At 41.6% G+C, this 21,222-nt stretch overlaps 1 protein-coding gene across 1 annotated transcript in view; it reads right to left on the bottom strand.

The window, feature by feature from the left end:
* LOC106589191 (glutamate receptor ionotropic, NMDA 2C) overlaps positions 1 to 21,222 on the bottom strand; it is an 87,101-nt gene that overhangs the window by 30,021 nt on the left and 35,858 nt on the right. The window contains exon 8 of the mRNA XM_045710218.1: positions 5,394 to 5,605. Coding sequence (XP_045566174.1) covers positions 5,394 to 5,605 — 212 coding nt within the window. The remainder of the gene's footprint in view (positions 1 to 5,393; positions 5,606 to 21,222) is intronic.

Genomic DNA, 21,222 nt, shown 5'->3' with positions numbered 1-21,222 from the left:
TTCTTCAGTGACCTGAGATATAGCAGAGATAGACCCACACACACACATACAGAGAGAGAGAGAGAGAAAGAACGTAGGTGAAGCATGATACGTTTTTGGAGAAAGAAGAGCAACTCCTAATTGACCTAATAGGTCCTATTATTGACCTCCTAAACAGCAGTAGCACAGTGAGCCCTGATGGCTGGAGATGTGAGACATATCAGATCAATAAGCTAAACAGCATCATAGCCGAGCAAAGAGCAAACTGTACTCTGTACTAATGACTGGGAATCAAGGACCTGGTCTGCAGACAGGAATGACAACAGTAAATCAGTATCCCCCAGACACACACACACAAACGCACACACGCAAACAAGCGTGCGCATACACACAAACAGAGACAGAGATGCACGCACGCAGGCAGAGGGGCAGGCACGCACACACACACACACACTTAGTCCAGTCTGAAACCTTGGATGTCTGAGGACCGGAGACAGACTCTAAACACAGGCCATTAGGCTGTTTGGAGGAACACTGACACACACACACATACACACAGAACGGTGATGATCCGTCACCTCCAGCCTCCCCTCGACCCCACTGTCTAATGATGTGTAGGTAGAGGGGGAGGACAGAGAGAGAGAGGGATGAAAGAGAGGTGATGGTTGTTGTTGTTTGACCTGGAGTAAACAGGTCTGTCCCCGTCTCCCTCATCTCACCAGCTGCCTGGGCTAAACGCTGCAGGTTAAGAGCTCTGAGTTAGGGTGTTCTAATGTGTGTGTGTGTGTGTGCGTGTGCGTGTGTGTGTGTGTGTGTGTGTGTGTGTGTGTGTGTGTGTGTGTGTGTGTGTGTGTGTGTGTGTGTGTGTGTGTGTGTGTGTGGGGGGGGGACGCTACACAACAATAAAACTACTTCCTCTATCTCCCCCAACTCTACACATACACGCACACAGACACACCTGAGGATTAGCGATGGCTCTGTTGCTCCAGGGTTCTTCCCTGAAACTACAGCAGTATGAAACAATGTGAACAGAGGGAGGAAATCTAAAGCTATAACAAAAAAAAGCTTCCTTTGCTATGAGGAAGGAAGATAGAGAATGATGGAGAAAGAAATAATGAGGAAGGAAGATTGAGAATGTATGTGTCAGTGGGGAGATTGCCAGTGGTGTACCCTTAGGTATGTGATGCTAATACCTATGGCTCGATTGCAACCAACAGGCAGAATTTAACACACTCCTGCAGGTTACTGCTGGATTTCTTAAAACGCTACAAATGGGAGATGACTAAGCTTGATTGCAACAAAAAAATGCACAAGGATAAAACGGCAGATCAGTTGATCTCTCGTTGTTACCGTGTCAAGTGGTTATGATACCAGATAGCTGGTCTAGATTCTCTACTACCGCCCCGAATGAAATATCAAACTATCAGGAGCATCAGAAATCAAGGATGATGGATGTAAAAAAAAAAGACTTATTTGAGTATAAGAATATAGAAGTAGTAGCCCTCATTTCATTCAAACGCTTCACCTTAAATGGCAAAATAAAATAAGAATTGCCTTTCAATATATAACATAAATGACTACGTTTTCATTTGATTAAAAAATATAGATGATATAACTCAATCATAATTTACTTGATATAGTTGCAAATTTCTAATATGGACTTTTGAAAAGATATGACCATATCAGACCATTTTCTTTTAAAGACAGTTGCATTTAATGGAGAGCATAAATTGGAAACAAATAAAATAAAATGAGTAGGCTACACCTTTAACATAATTTTTCCGTTCATACAACGTGTTGGGAAAATTGCCACAGTAGATTTGTCATGGTAGAAAAGGAAATACTTTGTTTCAAATAGATACATCACTCTTAGTCTGCTCAACTAGCAAGATTAAAATGTTCCGATGATAATACCCACCAGAGAACAAAATAGTCTTGAAAAATCTTGGTTGCAATCAGGACTTAAAGTTAAACATCTGCATAATGCAGATTTTGTGGTTAACGGTGGTGGACGATGGTTGCAATTGAGATCAGTTGTGCTGGTGGTTTTAGCTCGTATCGATAGTTTAACGAGAGCTGGCGATAATCTAGTGGCCATCAGTGGTTGCAATTGTCCCAAAGCTTCTACATAACTAAACTAGTGTCTGCAGTGCTGCACTTGAATATTCTGCCATTGCAATACAACACTCGTGCACTCTGGGCGTCCCCGAACCAGAACTGCTCGCAGGTTTATGGCGACTACATTACAATCAGATACCCACACGTAGACAAGTTAGGATTCTACCCAGACAAAGCATCATACAGCATGTAGAATCACACACCAATAGCATCACTCTTGTGGCTAGCCCACAGTCAGTTAGAGAGAGTGCTTTTGACTGCCTTAAAGAAGGGTTAGCGGACAACGTCACGAAAACGGTGCACATGCTTCAATGGGGCAGAGGTCTGTGTGACTTTTTGATTTGGGATGGTCAGATAGCTAGCAACAATGACAAGATGTTGCCATGTGGGAAATCGTAGGTGACTTGTTTCAGATGGTATCAAGAACAAGATAAAACTATCTCTTGATTTGAAGTGTTTTTACTGATGTCACCTCTATGCTAATGTCGCTCAAATTTGCTAGCAACTACAGTATAATGACGTATTTGACACAAGTGCTCATTGTGCAAATGTATTTGTTTTCAAACATTTGAGACTAAATATAGTTTACATGTCAACAATCTAAGCCAACTGTCTGTTTTGCTCCATAGTTGCACATGCATCGGTTTTGTTGCTGAACAAACAACCTGTTTATGCTACTCTCACTTATTGGAGTTCAGTTATCTTGCCAATGAGACCAGCCGCTGTCCAAAGAGATGAGTTTTAATGAGTAAAAAAACCTTTCAATTACACCAAACATCTGCTACGGAGAATAGCTATGTCACCCAACATATGATTAACATCCTTTATTTTACTTTCACCAACTCTCTATCTCTGGTAGCCCGTAGAGTTGATTACTCCCCAAGCATGGTGGCTAGGTAGGTAGGTAGGTAGGTAGGTAGGTAGGTAGGTAGGTAGGTAGGTACAGACAGACAGACAGACAGACAGACAGACAGACAGACAGACAGACAGACAGACAGACAGACAGACAGACAGACAGACAGACAGACAGACAGACAGAACGCCATAGAAAAACATGGAAGGTCAGAGAAGAGACACTATGTAAGCACTGTGGGTTGGGTGAAGTAGATGATGAGCAGCTCTTCCTACTCCACTGCTCAAAATACGACTCAATCAGAGGTATTTATCTCCTGAAATTTGAAGAAAGAATTGCAGGATTTCTTGAACTGCCTGTTGAGGAGAAAATCTGCATTTTGTTTGGAGAAAATGTAGAGACAGTAGATGTTGCCCCAGATGATGTCCTATCCTGTCATACTATAAGAGAGAGAATAGCCCTTGCAGATTTATATTTCTCAATTGTTGCTGTTTGTTAAATATTTTGTTTATTATTTTCCTATATATTATTATTGTTGCTCAAACACATTATTCATTTCTGTAATACTCCATATACATTGCTTTGGCAACAGTGACAACCACCCATTCATGCCAATAAAGCGTTGAATCAGGAGAAAGAGAAAGAGAGAGAGAGGGTTGTGTGATTTCTATCCAACGGTACCATGATATGTATGCCATCGTTGGTAGATAAATCTTCTTTACAGCCAATCAATGTGCCATCGCGCTAAACTACTCTCCCCACACATCTCTCCACTATTAATATACTGGGTCTATAATTGATGTGCTGACTCGTGTGAATGTCTAAGGAATGTACAGCGGGTGTGTAACAAGTGTATAAATGGTTGCCCCCTGGTGTGTCATTGTTGTGTTATGGGTTGGCTCCTATTAGTAATCCGTTTCACTCCAGGTGTGTTCATGCACATGGTTTGATACAGCTTGAAGGATCACACAGCTCCTATGTGCTCTAAAAACAGTGCAACATAGTGTATGCATGCATGTTTGCATGTTTTAAATGTATAAAAGTATCCTGGTCTCAAAATCTAGCTTCCAGTATGTGTTTACCAGATACACCTTAGCCAAATACATTTAAACTCAGTTTTTCACAATTCCTGACATTTTATCCAAATAAAAATTCTCTGTCGTAGGTCAGATAGTATCACCACTTTATTTTAAGAATGTGAAATGTCAGAATAATAGTAGAGAGAATGATTTATTTCAGCTTATTTCTTTCATCATATTCCCAGTGGGTCAGAAGTTTACATACACTCAATTAGTATTTGGTAGCACTGCCTATAAAATGTTTAACTTGGGTCAAACATTTCGGGTAGCCTTCCACAAGCTTCCCACAATAAGTTGGGTGAATTTTGGCCCATTCCTCCTGACAGAGCTGGTGTAACTGAGTCAGGTTTGTAGGCCTCCTTGCTCGCACACGCTTTTTCAGTTCTGCCCACAAATTTTCTATAGGATTGATGTCAGGGCTTTGTGATGGCCACTCCAATACCTTGACTTTGTTGTCCTTAAGCCATTTTGCCACAACTTTGGAAGTATGCTTGGGGTCATTGTCCATTTGGAAGACCCATTTGCGACCAAGCTTTAACTTCCTGACTGATGGCTTGAGATGTTGCTTCAATTTATCCAAATAATTTCCCTTCCTCATGATGCCATCTATTTTGTGAAGTGCACCAGTCCCTCGTACAGCAAAGCGCCCCCAGAACATGATGCTACCACCCCCATTGCTTCACGGTTGGGATGGTGTTCTTCGGCTTGCAAGCATCCTTCTTTTTCCTCCAAACATAGCAATGGTCATTATGGCCAAACAGTTCTATTTTTGTTTCATTAGACCAGAGGACATTTCTCCAAAACGTACAATCTTTGTCCCCGTGTGCAGTTGCAAACTGTAGTCTGGCTTTTTTATGTCGGCTTTGGAGCAGTGGATTCTTCCTTGCTGAGCGGCCTTTCAGGTTATTCGATATGGGACTCATTTTACTGTGGATATAGATACTTTTGTATCTGTTTACGCCAGCCTCCACAGGTACACATCAAATTGACAAAAATGATGTCAATTAGCCTATCAGAAGCTTCTAAAGCCATGACATAATTTTCTGGAATTTTCCAAGCTGTTTAAAGGCACAGTCAACTTAGTGTATGTAAACTTCTGACCCACTGGAATTGTGATACAGTGAATTATAAGTGAAATAATCTGTCTGTAAACATTTGTTGGAAAAATTACTTGTGTCATGCACAAAGTAGATGTCCTAACCGACTTGCCAAAACTATAGTTTGTTAACGAGAAATTTGTGGAGTGGTTGAAAAACGAGTTTTAATGACTCCAACCTAAGTGTATGTAAACTTCCGACTTCAACTGTGTGTGCAGCCATCTGTATACATTTGCAATTTGTATGTTGTTGTTGGTGCGTGCGTACCTCTCGGTGCGGTTGGACTGGCGTCGGCAAGGCACGGTGTTGCGTACGCAGGTGCCCGTGTCGGGGTCCACGTTTTCTACGATGACGAAGGGCCTCTCCTCCAGAGTAGCTACCGTCAGGTGGCGGTCATCTGATACCGTCTCCAGAAAACTGCCATAGCGAGGCCACACCGGGTAACGCACCTGGAGGATTCCCCGCTCTAATGTACCCACCTGTGGGGGGGGCAGGAGGAGAGAGAGAGTGGGAGAGGTAGGGAGGAAGAGAGAGAGAGAGAGAGAGAAAGAGTGTGAGAGAGAGAGAGAGAGAGAGAGAGTATGAAGGGAGAGGGTGAGAAAGAGTACATGAAAGTGGATTAAACACACTCAGGGCTGTAGATCTGAGAGAGGCTGATCCAGGTAATCCAATGGATTGTGACCCTAAGCAGAGCCCCAGAGGACCCAATGATCCTCGTTAAGAACCTGTCCTCGCTTAACCCAACTGGGGCTCCATTTATCACCCAGGCTTCTATCCCTGGAGCTTCCAACTCCATCCCTCCAGTCATAAATCATAGTGTCTCTTCTTTTATATGCAGATGACATTGTATTGATCTCTGAAAGTGAAGATAAGCTTCAAGAAATGTTATATATTGTTTTTAACTGGTGTGAACAACGGAATCTGAATATCAATGTGGACAAAACTAAGGTAGTAAACTATTGGCATTCAGCAGTGACTAGAACACTGCTGTGGTCCAGGCCACAATAGATATGATCAGTGAGTACAAGTATATGGGATTGATTTTCAAAGACTTTGTGGATCACAATGTGTCTGTTAAGTACAGTGATGGAAAAAAGTATTTGATCCCCTGCTGATTTTGTACGTTTGACCACTGAAAAAGAAATGATCAGTCTATAATTTTAATGGTAGGTTTATTTGAACAGTGAGAGATAGAATAACAGCAAAAAAATCCAGAAAAACACGTCAAAAATGTTATAAATTGATTTGCATTTTAATGTGGGAAATAAGTATTTGACCCCCTCTCAATCAGAAAGATTTCTGGCTCCCAGGTGTCTTTTATACAGGTAAAGAGCTGAGATTAGGAGCACACTCTTAAAGGGAGTGCTCCTAATCTCAGTTTATTACCTGTATAAAAGACACCTGTCCACAGAAGCAATCAATCAATCAGATTCCAAACTCTCCACCATGACCAAAGAGCTCTCCAAGGATGTCAGGGACAAGATTGTAGACTTACACAAGGCTGGAATGGGCTACAAGACCATCGCCAAGCAGCTTGGTGAGAAGATGACAACAGTTGGTGCGATTATTCGCAAATGGAAGAAACACAAAAGAACTGTCAATCTCCCTCGGCCTGGGACTCCATGCAAGATCTCACCTCGTGGAGTTGCAATGATCATGAGAACGGTGAGGAATCAGTCCAGAACTACACGGGAGGATCTTGTCAATGATCTCAAGGCAGCTGGGACCATAGTCACCAAGAAAACAATTGGTAACACACTACGCCGTGAAGCACTGAAATCCTGCAGCGCCCGCAAGGTCCCCCTGCTCAAGAAAACATATACATGCCCATCTGAAGTTTGCCAATTAACATCTGAATGATTCAGAGGACAACTGGGTGAAAGTGTTGTGGTCAGATGAGACCAAAATGGAGCTCTTTGGCATCAACTCAACTCGCCGTGTTTGGAGGAGGAGGAATGCTGCCTATGACCCCAAGAACACCATCGTCAAACATAGAGGTGGAAACATTATGCTTTGGGGGTGTTTTTCTGCTAAGGGGACAGGACAACTTCACCGCATCAAAGGGACGATGGACAGGGCCATGTACCGTCAAATCTTGGGTGAGAACCTCCTTCCCTCAGCCAGGGCATTGAAAATGGGTCGTGGATGGGTATTCCAGCATGACAATGACCCAAAACACACGACCAAGGCAACAAAGGAGTGGCTCAAGAAGAATCACATTAAGGTCCTGGAGTGGCCTAGCCAGTCTTCAGACCTTAATCCCATAGAAAATCTGTTGAGGGAGCTGAAGGTTTGAGTTGCCAAACGTCTGCCTCGAAACCTTAATGACTTGGAGAAGATCTGCAAAGAGGAGTGGGACAAAATCCCTCCTGAGATGTGTGCAAACCTGTTGGCCAACTACAAGAAACGTCTGACCTCTGTGATTGCCAACAAGGGTTTTGCCACCAAGTACTAAGTCATGTTTTGCAGAGGGGTCAAATACTTATTTCCCTCATTAAAATGCAAATCAATTTATAACATTTTTGACATGCGTTTTTTCTGGATTTCTTTGTTGTTATTCTGTTTCTCACTGTTCAAATAAACCTACCATTAAAATTATAGACTGATTATTTCTTTGTCAGTGGGCAAACGTACAAAATTAGCAGGGGATCAAATACTTTTTTCCCTCACTGTACATATCAAACTATGCGAATTGTGCCCTTGGTGCCATCATTGCAAATTACAAAGCCATGGGGGGCTACCATTTAAATGTTTCACTAAACTGTTTGATTCATTGGTGCTACATATCGTATTTGCACTTATGCTGCAGGAGTATGGGGGCACAGAAACTATATTTTACTTGTGTAAATGCTGATTTTACCTTGGTGTGGATAAATACACGACATATCCTGCTATTCAAGGCGCTGTATGGGTTGGAAAATATGGCATCGTCAGTTGCTATGTATTTTTTTAAATGGCAGTGATTTTGCATCATGCATCAGCCAAAATGGAAATTGTAACAGTCTTGATGAAAATAATAAACTATGTGACATGTTAACAGATAACAATAATATGCAGTGCCTCTACTTTTTCCACATTGTGTTGTGTTACAGCCTGAATTTAAAATTAATTTAATTGAGATTTTGTGTCACACACAGTACTCCATAATGTCAAAGTGGAATTATGTTTTACAAGTTAATTCAAAATGAAAAGCTAAAATGTATTGAGTCAATAAGTATTCAACCCCTTTGTTATGGCAAGCCTAAATAAGTTCAGGAGTAAATATGTGCAAAAATAGTGTTTAACATAATTTTGTTATGACTACCTCATCTTTGTACCCCACACATACAATGGCATCACACAAAGCAGCCACAACTGTCAGTAAGAGTGTCCATGATTGAGTCTTTGAATGAAGCACTTGAGATAAAACTGTCCAGTTGAAGTGTTTGATGCAGCTCGTTCCAGTTGATAGCTGCAGCGAACTGAAAAGAGGAGCAACCCAGGAATGTGTGTGCTCTGGGGACCTTTAACAGAATGTGACTGGCAGAACAGGTGTTGTATGTGGAGGACGAGGGCTGCAGTAGATATCTCAGATAGGAGGGGAGTGAGGCCTAAGAGGGTTTTATAAATAAGCATCAAACAGTGGGTCTTGCGACAGGTATACAGAGATAACCAGTTTACAGAGGAGTATAGAGTGCAGTGATGTGTCCTATAAGGAGCATTGGTGGCAAATCTGATGGCCGAATGGTAAAGAACATCTAGCCGCTCGAGAGCACTCTTACCTGCAGATCTATAAATTATGCCGCCGTAGTGGGTAGGATGGTCATCTGAATCAGGGTTAGTTTGGCAGCTGGGGTGAAAGAGTAGCGATTACGATAGAGGAAACCAAGTCTAGATTTAACTTTAGCCTGCAGCTTTGATATGTGCTGAGAGAAGGACAGTGCACTGTCTAGCCATACTCCCAAGTACTTGTATGAGGTGACTACCTCAAGCTCTAAACCCTCAGAGATAGTAATAACACCTGTGGGAAGAGGGGCATTCTTCTTACCAAACCACATGACCTTTGTTTTGGAGGTGTTCAGAACAAGGTTAAGGGTAGAGAAAGCTTGTTGGACACTAACAAAGCTTTGTTGGTGAGCATTTAACTTCTCTAGGGTAAGGGGGCAGTATTTTGACGTCCGGATGAAGAAGGTGCCCAGAGTAAACTGCCTGCTACTCAGTCCCAGAAGCTAAGATATGCATATTATTAGTATTAACACTGTTTGAATGATGTCTGTGAGTATAACAGAACTCATATGGCAGGCAAAAACCTGAGAAAAAATCCAACCAGGAAGTGTGGAAATCTGAGGTTTGTAGTTTTTCAAGTGATTCCCTATCCAATATACAGTGTCTGTGGGGTCATTTTGCACTTCCTAAGGCTTCCACTAGATGTCAACAGTCTTTAGAATGTTGTTTCATGCTTCTACTGTGAATGGGGAGAGAATAAGAGCCATTGGAATCAGATGACTGAGAAAATGACATGAGCTCAGTGGCGCGCGCTCCCGTGAGAGTTAGCTGTGTTCCTTTTCTTTTTTGAAGACAAAGGAATCATCCGGTTGGAATATTATGGAAGATTTATGATAAAAACATCCTAAAGATTGATTCTATACATCGTTTGACATGTTTCTACGAACTGTAATACAACTTTTTTGACTTTTCGTCTGAACTCACTGCGCGAGCACAGTGGATTCGGATTACTCGACTGAATGTGCAAACAAAAAGGAGGTATTTGGATATAAAGGATGGACTTTATCGAAACAAATGAACATTTATTGTGGAACTGGGATTCCTGGGAATGCATTCCGATGAAGATCATCAAAGGTAAGTGAATATTTATAATGCTATTTCTGAGTTTTGTTGACTCCACAAAATGGCGGGTTTGGTTTTGTGACTGAACGCCGTACTTAGATTATTGCAAAGTGTGCTTTCGCAGTAAAGCTTTTTTGAAATCTGACACAGCGGTTGGATTAAGGAGAAGTGTATCTATAATTCTTTGAATAACAGTTGAATAACTTATCAACGTTTATGATGAGTATTTCTCTAAATTAATGTGTTCGTTCACAGGAAGTTTTGGGAGGCAAAACATTTCTGAACATTACACGCCAATGTAAAATGGGGGTTTTGGATATAAATATGAACTTTATCGAGCAAAACATACATGTATTGTGTAACATGAAGTCCTGTGAGTGCCATCTGATGAAGATCATCAAAGGTTAGTGATTCATTTTAGCTGTATTTCTGGTTTTTGTGACGCCTCTCCTTGCTTGGAAAAAGGCTGTGTGTTTTTTCTTGTCTAGGCGCTGTCCTAACATAATCTAATGTTACGCTTTCGCCGTAAAGCCTTTTTGAAATCGGACAATGTGGTTGGCATTAACTTCTATGGGCTAGGTGGCATGTCACCGTCCCACTCTATTCAACAGCCAGTGGAAGAGTGTGGCGCGAAATACAAAACCTCAGAAATGCAATAATTTCAATTTTCAAACATATGACTATTTTACACCATTTTAAAGACAAGACTCTCGTTAATCCAACCACATTGTCCGATTTTAAAAAGGCTTTACAGCGAAAGCAAAACATTAAATTATGTTAGGAGCGTACATAGCCACAAATAATCACACAGCCATTTTCCAAGCAAGCATTTATGTCACATAAACCCAAAACACAGCTAAATGAAGCATTAACCTTTGATGATCTTCATCAGATGACACTCCTAGGACATTATGTTATACAATACATGCATGTTTTGTTCAATCAAGTTCGTATTTATATCCAAAAACAGCTTTTTACATTGGCATGTGACGTTTAGTACTAGCATTCCCACCCAAAACCTCCGGTGAATTCACAAAATTACTCACCATAAACGTTGACAAAATACATAACAATTATTTTAAGAATTCTAGATACAGAACTCCTTTATGCAATCGCTATGTCAGATTTTAAAATAGCTTTTCGGCGAAAGCACATTTTGCAATATTCTGAGTACATAGCTCAGCCATCACGGCTAGCTATTTTGACACCCGCCAACTTCGGGGCTCACTTAACTCAGAATTACTATTAGAAAAATTGTATTACCTTTGCTGATCTTCGTTAGAATGCACTCCCAGGACTACTACTTACACAAGAAATGTTGTTTTTGTTCCAAATAATCCATAGTTATATCCAAATACCTCCGTTTTGTTCGTGCGTTCAGGTCACTATCCAAAGGGTAACGCGCGAGCGCATTTCGAGACAAAGAAATTCTAAATGTTCCTTTACCGTACTTAGAAGCATGTCAAACGCTGTTTAAAATCAATTTTTATGGTATTTTTCTCGTAAAATAGCGATAATATTCCAACCGGACAATAGTGTATTCATTCAAAGAGAAAAATAAAAAACAGCATGGTCGCGGGACCGCGCATCTCCAATCTCTTTGTCACTAGGCAGACCACTGACAAACTGTGCTAGTATACTCTGCCCAGAGACAGGAGATGCCTCAATCCGCTTTCTGAAGGCTTTAGAGAGCCAATGGAAGCCTTAGAAAGTGCAACGTAACCACAGAGATTTTACATTTACATTTACGTCATTTAGCAGACGCTCTTATCCAGAGCGACTTACAAATTGGTGCATTCACCTTATGATATCCAGTGGAACAACCACTTTACAATAGTACATCTATATCTTTTTTTTGGGGGGGGGTTAGAAGGATTACTTTATCCTATCCCAGGTATTCCTTAAAGAGGTGGGGTTTCAGGTGTCTCCAGAAGGTGGTGATTGACTCCGCTGTCCTGGCGTCGTGAGGGAGCTTGTTCCACCATTGGGGTGCCAGAACAGCGAACAGTTTTGACTGGGCTGAGCGGGAGAGATACTGTAGTTTCGAAAGGGACTAGAAAGAAGAGCTACAATTTCTCAGACAGGCCACTTCCTGCTTGGAATTTTCTCAGGTTTTTGCCTGCCATATGAGTTCTGTTATACTCACAGACACCATTCAAATAGTTTTAGAAACTTTAGAGTATTTTCTATCCAAATCTACTAATAATATGCATATTCTCGTTTCTGGGAAAGAGTAGTAACCAGTTTAAATCGGGTAAGTTTTTTATCCGGCCGTGAAAATACTGCCCCCTAGCCCAGACAGGTTAATGAGAAGTGTATCTTTAAAATGGGATATAATAGTTGTATGTTTGAGAAATTTGAATTATGAGATTTTTGTTGTTTTGAATTTGGCGCCCTGCTATTTCACTGGCTGTTGAATAGTGTGTCCCGCAGGTGTTACAGATGTTACAATAATGTCTGAGACTATAACAGAATTGACATGGCAAGCGAAAATCTGAAGAAAAACCAACCGTAAATCTTTAAATTTTTTGGTCCCAGGCTCCTACAATGGAAAGCTATGGGTCCTATGTAATTCCGTCTCCCAGATTGCAATTCCTATGGCTTCCACTAGATGTCAACCATCTTTATACAAGGTTTCAGGCTTGTTTTTTGAAAAATAAGCAAGAATTTAAGGTTTTGGTGAGGAGAGGAGAGCACCGGAACAATATCAGTCATTCGGCGAGGGAGAGGGCGTGCGCTTACTAATTTTGCTTTCCTATTGAACATACTTCTTTCCGTATTAAATATTATAGTTTATTTACATTTTAGAGTACATGAGGATTAAATAGTGGTGATTAAAGAGCTCAGACATATGCTTCTTGTCAGTAACAACCACATCATCAACATTAAGGGACATGGGCAGCTGTGAGGAAGAGGGTTTATTCTCCAGGTCTTTAACCGTTTTCCAGAACTACTTGGGTTTAGACCCTCAGAGAGAGAACTGCTCCTTCAAGTAACTAACTTTGGCCTTCCGGATAGCCTGAGTGCACTTATTTCTCATTTGCCTGAATGATAGCCAGTCAGCCAAATGGAATTCTGAAGTGGAGTAACTCTGCAAGATCACATGTTGTCCCGTGTGGCTCTGTTGGTAGAGCATGGTGTTTGCAATGCCAGGGTTGTGGGTTCAAATCCCATGGGGGACCAGTATGGAAACAAATGTATGCATTCACTACTGTAAGTCGCTCTGGATAAGAGCATCTGCTAAATGACTAAATTGTAAATGTAAGATCACGGTCGAACCAGGGGCTGAACCTGTTTTTAATTCTCATTTTCTTTATGGGGGCGTGTTTGTTAACAATACCACTGAATATATAAAAAAAAGAAGGTCCAAGCGTCTTCAAGCTGATTCTATACCATTTTACAGAGGCCAGTTTGTCACGTATGATCCCTCTCCGGCCTCTAGGTCATCAAGCTGCTGATTGGTTCTTTCCTCAGGTGTTATTGACTCTGTTTTCATGTTGGTGCGTTGTTTGTGTTACGTGTTTATTGTTTTATTTATTTATTAAAACACTCACTCCCTGAACTTTCTTCCCGACTCTCAGTGCACTCGTTACACAGTTCATGAAGGAAGGCTTCCTCATTAAAGTTTTTTTGCAAACGTAGGCCGATACTGATGGAGGATTTTAGCATCCAGCAACAGTCAACAAGAGCTATTTGAAAGTTTAGTGCTTAGAACCAGCAAATCAAATTGTTTGGGGACAGACTTGGTGAAGACAACCGAGTACTGAATGTGATCCTTGGTAAAGATTGCCACTCCCCCACCTTTGGAAGATCTGTCTTGCCGAAAAGGTTATAACCAGAAAGGTTAACATCAGTATTCAAAACACTCTTCCTTAATCATGTCTCAGTAATGACCAACACATCTGGATAGGAGCTGTGAACCCACACTTTCAATTGATCCATTTTAGGTAATAAGCTTCCAGTGTTAATAACATGCAGAAAACCCAGGCTTTTGCGAAAGCAGAAATCAGTGAAGCAGATATCAGAGTACAAGTCAGAATTGGGGTTAGCAACAGTAGGTGCGCCAGGGTGTACATGCACATTTCCAGATATCATCAACTAGAATACAATCAAGGCACGGCATAGTACATGGAGAGCTCTGCAGTGCTGATTTATGACATCTGAATGTGCATCAGATGGCAACAAGATCATATTGTATAGCAATTTTATCAGGTAACATGAATACAAAGCCGGCGAGAGGTGGTTAGAATAGGATGGGAGGGCAAAAGTTTGTGTAACCAATAGAGAGTCAGATTCGCGAGTGTGGGAACAAACAGTCTGTCCCACGGTTGGGTAAAGGAAGTTTGTAGTCAACAAAGTACGCAGGAGTCATGGGGCAAATAGTAAAATGGCAAAATGCACAATATTTTTTTTAAATATATATAACGACTTGGGCTAGCCATTGTAAGTTCAGAGTCACTCGCCCCAACAGTGCATGTGTGCTGGAGGCGAGTGAAAGCTCGGGAGAGAGGGGTGAGTGTGGTGGAGGTACCTGTACCAGACAGGGGGAGACAGGGCAGGGCAGACGGCAAACAGATCGCCAGGTGGAATCCAAGCAGCAGTGCAGCAGGCAATGGGAGTAGGTGTCACCCACTTGGGATACGCTTTTATTTCTAGAGGCAGATTTCTTGTAGAAAATGCCAGTGAATGTTCTTTGAACAGCAGGAGGGGGATTCAGAAGACTCCTGACACTTGTTGGGCCCAAAGACTGTTTACTTCACACCTTAGTGCTAATTGAATTTGTATTTGGTCTGTCCTTGCAAGCCTGGGAGCCTTAACTCAGCATTCAGTCCCCATTAAGTAAAATATATCATTGTAATGTACTTTATTATAATTTTTTTCATTTTTCTTTTTCTTCTTGGCTTTCAAAATAGCCTCAGACCAAACACTACTCACTCAGTTCCAGGTTGGAATGGTGTCCTCAGGTCTCTGCTGTTTGTTTGTTAGAGCACCCTCCGTATAGATTGGGGGAAAAAAAACCTTGAAAGCAGTAATCTCTGCTTTAGGTAATTAGGCAATTAGTAATAATTAGGTTGTGGGTTTGGAGTTTTGATCTGGAGCGAAGGCCAAGCTGTGGAGGGTGGGTAGCATCCTGCATACAGCTGAAGTCGGAAGTTTACATACACCTTAGCCAAATACATTTAAACTCAGTTTTTCACAATTCCTGATATTTAATCCCAGACAAAATTCCCTGTTTTAGTTCAATTAGGATTACCACTTTATTTTAAGAATGTGAAATAACAGAATGATAGTAGAGAGAATGATTTATTTCAGCTTTTACTTCTTTCATCACAATCCCAGTGAGTCAGAAGTTTACATAGACTCAATTAGTATTTGGTAGCATTGCCTTTAAAATGTAGCCTTCCACAAGCTTCCCACAATATGTTGGGTGAATTTTGGCCCATTCCTCCTGACAGAGCTGGTGTAACTGAGTCAGGTTCGTAGGCCTCCTTGCTCGCACACGCTTTTTCAGTTCTGCCCAAAAATGTTCTATAGGATTGAGGTCAGGGCTTTGTGATGGCCACTCCAATACCTTGACTTTGTTGTCCTTAAGCCATTTTGCCACAACTTTGGAAGTATGCTTGGGGTCATTGTCCATTTGGAAGACCCATGTGCGACCAAGCTTTAACTTCCTGACTGATGTCTTGAGATGTTACTTCAATATATCCAATTGTCCATCTATTTTCCATGATGCCATCTATTTTGTGAAGTGCACCAGTCCCTCCTGCAGCAAAGCACCCCCACAACATGATGCTGCCACCCCCGCGCTTCACGGTTGGGATGGTGTTCTTTGGCTTGCAAGTCTCCCCCTTTTTCCTCCAAACATAACAATGGTCATTATGGCCAAACAGTTCTATTTTTGTTTCATCAGACCAGAGGTAATTTCTCCAAAAAGTACGATATTTGTCCCCATGTGCAGTTGCAAACCGTAGTCTGGCTTTTTTATGGCGGTTTTGGAGCAGTGGCTTCTTCCATGCTGAGCGGCCTTTCAGGTTATGTCGATATAGGACTTGTTTTACTGTGGATATAGATACTTTTGTACCTGTTTCCTCCAGCATCTTCACAAGGTCCTTTGCTGTTGTTCTGGGATTGATTTGCACTTTTCGCCCCAAAGTACGTTAATCTCTAGGAGACAGAACGAGTCTCCTTTCTGAGCGGTATGATGGCTGAGTGGTCCCATGGTGTTTATACTTGTGTACTATTTTTTGTACAGATGAACGTGGTACCGTCAGGTGCTTTGAAATTGCTCCCAAGGATGAACCAGACTTGTGGAGGTTTACAATTTCTTTCTGAGGTCTTGGCTGATTTCTTTTGATTTTCCCATGATGTCAAGCAAAGAGGCACTGAGTTTGAAGGTAGGCCTTGAAATACATCCAGAGGTACACCTCCAATTGACTGAAATAATGTCAATTAGCCTATCAGAAGTTTCTAAAGCCATGACATATTTTTCTGGAATTTCCCAAGCTGTTTAAAGGCACAGTCAACTTAGTGTATGTAATCTTCTGACCTACTGGAATTGTGATACAGTGAATTATAAGTGAAATAATCTGTCTGTAAACAATTGTTGGAAAAATTACTTGTGTCATGAACAAAGTAGATGTCCTAACCGTCTTGCCAAAACTACAGTGTGTTAAGACATTTGTGGAGTGGTTGAAAAAGGAGTTTTAATGACGCCAACCTAAGTGTATGTAACTTCCGACTTCAACTGTATGTACCTGCCGAAAAATCCAAGTTTATCTAACTCCAAATCTATCCATTTGTAAAAAAGAACACGTTGGAAAATGTGAGAGCTTACATCAAGCTGTGTCTTTCTCTCTGGAGACCTCATCTGTCACAATAACCTAAAACACAAGACCAAATGTACACTGGAGTTGTTAACCAAGACGATATTGAATGTTCCTGAGTGGCCTAGTTACAGTTTTGACTTACATTGGCTTAAAAATCTATGTCAAGACATGAAATGTCAGTCTAGCAATGATCAACAACCACCTTGGATAATGTTTTTTATAATAATGTGCAAATATTATACAATCGAGGTGTGCAAAGCGCTTAGACTTACCCAGAAAGACTCACAGCTGTAATCAAAGGTAGCACGTAGCCTAGTGGTTAGAGCTTTGGACTAGTAACCGAAAGGTTGCAAGATTGGAATCCACGAGCTGACAAGCTAAAAATCTGTCATTCTGCCCCTGAACAAGGCAGTTAACCCATTGTTCCTAGGCTGCCATTGAAAATAAGAATTTGTTCTTAACTGACTTGCCTAGTTAAATAAAGGTTCATAATAATAATAATAATTAATCAAATGTTAATTGTCAATTCAGCAGGTGTAAACTGTACTGTGAAATGTTTACTTACAAGCCCTTAGCCCTTAACCAACAATGCAGTTCAAGGAATAGAGTTAAGAAAATATTTACAAAGTAAAAAATAAAATAAAAAGTAATAAAATAACAATAATGTGGCTATACACAGGGGGTACTGGTACAGGATCAATGTGTGGGGATACAGGTTAGTTGGGGTAATTTGTACATGTAGGTAGGGGTAAAGGGACTATGCATAGATAATAAACAGCAAGTAGCAGCATTGTACAAACAAAGGGGGGAGGTCAATGTAAATAGTCCGGGTGGCCATTTGATTAATTGTTCAGCAGTCTTATGGCTTGGGGGTCGAAGCTTAAAAAGGAGCAATTTGGACCTAGACTTTGCGCTCTGGTACCGCTTCCCGTGCAGTAGCAGAGAAGAGTCTATGACTTGGGTGACTGGAGTCTTTGACAATCTTTTGGGCGTTCCTCTGACACCGCCTAGTATATAGGTCCTGGATGGCAGGAAGCTTGGCCCCAATGATGTACTGGGCCATACATACTACCCTCTGTAGCGCTTTGTGGTCGGATGCCAAACAGTTGCCATATCAGGCGGTGATGCAACCGGTCAGGATGCTCTCGATGGTGCAGCTGTAGATCTTTTTTAGGATCTGGGGACCCACGCCAAATCTTTTCAGTCTCCTGAGGGGTAAAATGTGTTGTCGTGCCCTCTACACAACTTTATTCATCTGTTTGGAACATGATAGTTCATTGGTGATGTGGACACCAAGGAGCTTGAAACTCTCGACCCGCTCCACTGCAGCCCCGTCGATGTGAATGGCCCTCCTTTTCCTGTAGTCCATGATCAGCATCCTTTGTCTTGCTCACGTTGAGGGAGAGGTTGTTGTCCTGGCATCACACTGCCAGGTCTCTTACCTCCTCCCTATAGGCTGTCTCGTCGGTGTTCAAGCCTACCACTGTTGTGTCATCAGCCAACTTAATGATGGTGTTGGAGTCGTGCTTGGCCACGCAGTCGTGGGTGAACAGGGAGTACAGGAGGGGACTAAGCACGCACCCCTGAGGGGCCCCCACGTTGAGGATCGGCGTGGAAGATGTGTTGTTACCTACCCTTACCACCTGGGGCGGCCCGTCAGGAAGTCCAGGATCCAGTTGCAGAGGGAGGTTTTTAGTCCCAGGGTCCTTAGCTTAGTGATAGCTTTGTGTGCACTATAGTGTAGAACGCTGAGCTTTAGTCAATGAACAGCATTCTTACATAGGTGTTCCTTTTGTCCAGGTGGGAAAAGGCAGTTTGGAGTGTGATTGAGATTGCGTCACCAGTGGATCTGTTGGGGCGGTATGCGAACTGGAGTGGGTCTAGGGTTTCTGGATGATGGTGTTGATGTGAGCCATGACCAGCCTTTCAAAGCACTTCATGGCTACTGACGGGAGTGCCACTGGCGATAGTCATTTAAGCAGGTAACTTTCGCTTTCTTGGGCACAGGGACTATGGTGGTCTGCTTGAAACATGTAGGTATTACAGACTCGGTCAGGGAGAGTATGAAACTGTCAGTGAAGATAATAGCTGCCAAATGTGATTCTAACATGTATTGACTCAGAGGTGTGAATACTTATGTAAATGGCATAGAGTGAGCTCCACAAGTATTGGGACAGTTATATATTTTAGTGAATAATGATAAGTGAGAAAGTTACAGATGCACAAATATCATACCCCCAAGACATGCTAACCTCTCACCATTAAAATAACAGGGGAGGATAGCATTTTTTGGGGGTGGGGGGGGGGGGTTGATATTTATGCCTCTGTAACTTTCTGACTCATCATTATTCACGATTCATTCCGGATTATCAGAAATCAAGGTAAGATCCAGATGCAGACACGTTGAATTGACAATGGTTTAATATTCTAACAGGGGCAGGCAATAGACAGGTCAAGGCAGGCAGGGGTCAGTAAACCAGAGGTCAGTAAACCAATACCAGAGGGCAGGCAGGCTCAGGGTAGGTAGAGGTCAACAATCCAGAGGTGGGGCAAAGGTACAGTTCAGCAGGCCGGCTTAGGGGCAGGGGAAGGGGCAGGCAGAGTGGTCAGGCAGCAGGGCTCAGAGTCAGGACAGGCAAGGGTCAAAACCAGGAGGGCGAGAAAAAGAGAGACTGAGAAAAGCAGGAGCTGAGAACAAAAATGCTGGTTGAACTGACAAACAAGACGAACTGGCAACGGACAAACAGAACACAGGTATAAATACACAGGGGAAAATGGGGAAGATGGGCGACACCTGGAGGGGGGTGGAGACAATTACAAGAACAGGTGAAACTGTTCACGGTGTGACACAGGATTATCCGGAATCATGGTAGATTCCAGATTAATGTAGAAGTGTTTAGAAAAATATTATATTCTTATTTACAATAAAAGTTCTTCCAAAATGACACAATACATTGTTATCCATTAATCTCTATTGGGGACAAAATAATCTGAAACACAACCGAAACAAACAGCAAATGCTAGGAATATGGGACCAAATACAACACTTTCGACTACTTTAATACAAGTACAGTGTAAGTAAATTTGTTACAATTGTAAAATCACCCGCTATGGATGAAAATACCCTCAAATCAAAGTCATTGTATAATTTCATATCCAGAGTGGTGCAATACAGAGCCAAAACCAGAACAGTGTCACTGCCCTAATACTTTCGGAGTTGACTTCATTTATGTATTTCATTTACAATTAAACAGCAAAAATTTCTAAAAACATGTTTTCACATTGTCATTATGGGGTATTGTGTGTAGGTTGGTGAGAAAGAATATATAATTGATCTATTTTGAATTCGGGCTGTAACAAACAACAAAATGTGGAATAAGTCAAAGGTAAATGCCTGCACTGTAAAGACCTGCGCCAAAGCCTGCCATCTTATCCTCCAATGGAGATGTTTCTTTTTATGTGCCCAATTGTCCTTTTATCCACTGTACTTTGTTTTTATTTTTTATTTTTTTAATGCACAGGCTACATGTGTATAGATGATGTCATGTATTATAGATGAAACCTGTACAATGTTTGATCATGATTGTTTTTAGTGTTGCAGAACTCAATATGAGTGATCCACAATGTGGTTGGATTATTGTATCATTGTGGAGTGACACTTAAATACATTTTTCTAACTCTAAATCTAGCTCTGTTGATTTATATTACATAAAAAAGTAGAAATAGCTACAACACTATTTAAAGCCACATTAGCATGTAAATAACCCACACTATTGTGTCTGACTCTATGAATTTCAGTGCAGTTTTAACAGTTACTGAAATCAGTCACTCCTCCCTCCCTCTCTAGGAGGAAAGAAGTGAGGAAGATAGAGAGACGGTTCCCCCTGACTTAGTTTAAAAAAAAATGAGAGGTGTAGTGCTGTCAGTGTGTCAAAAAGAGAGAGAAGGGATGAAAAGGGCATGTCATATGCACAAACCCACAAGTGAGTGCACAATGACACTTTTTCACTAATGAATGAGCTACATGACACTGGAGGTAAGGAGGGGGAGAGAGGTTTTAAGGAAAGAGTGAGTGAGCGTTACAGAGAGAGTGAGAAGGTTAAAAGGGAAGAAATAGAACCAGGGGTTGTGAATGACTGTGTGTTCTGTAGGAATTCCGGAGCATTGCAAAACCTCAGCAGCCGGACTTTTTGTTTGTGTTTTCAGACTGCACAGTCACGACCCACACACATGCACACGCACACACAACCACACACACACACACAAACAATGTTATGTTCCTCTATACTTGTAGGGACCTAAAATGTTTTTCTATTCAAAATCCTATTTTCCCTAACCCCTAACACTAAACCTAACTAACCTTAACCCATAAACCTAAGCCAAACCCTACATCTAATTCCTAACCCTAAACCTAACCACTAACACCTTACCCTAACCCTAAT

This window comes from Salmo salar, chromosome ssa28, assembly GCF_905237065.1.
Source record: "Salmo salar chromosome ssa28, Ssal_v3.1, whole genome shotgun sequence".
Classification (NCBI taxonomy): Eukaryota; Metazoa; Chordata; class Actinopteri; order Salmoniformes; family Salmonidae; genus Salmo; species Salmo salar.
The sequence above is the reverse complement of the archived record's forward strand: the minus strand, read 5'-3'. Positions and strand labels throughout refer to the sequence as shown.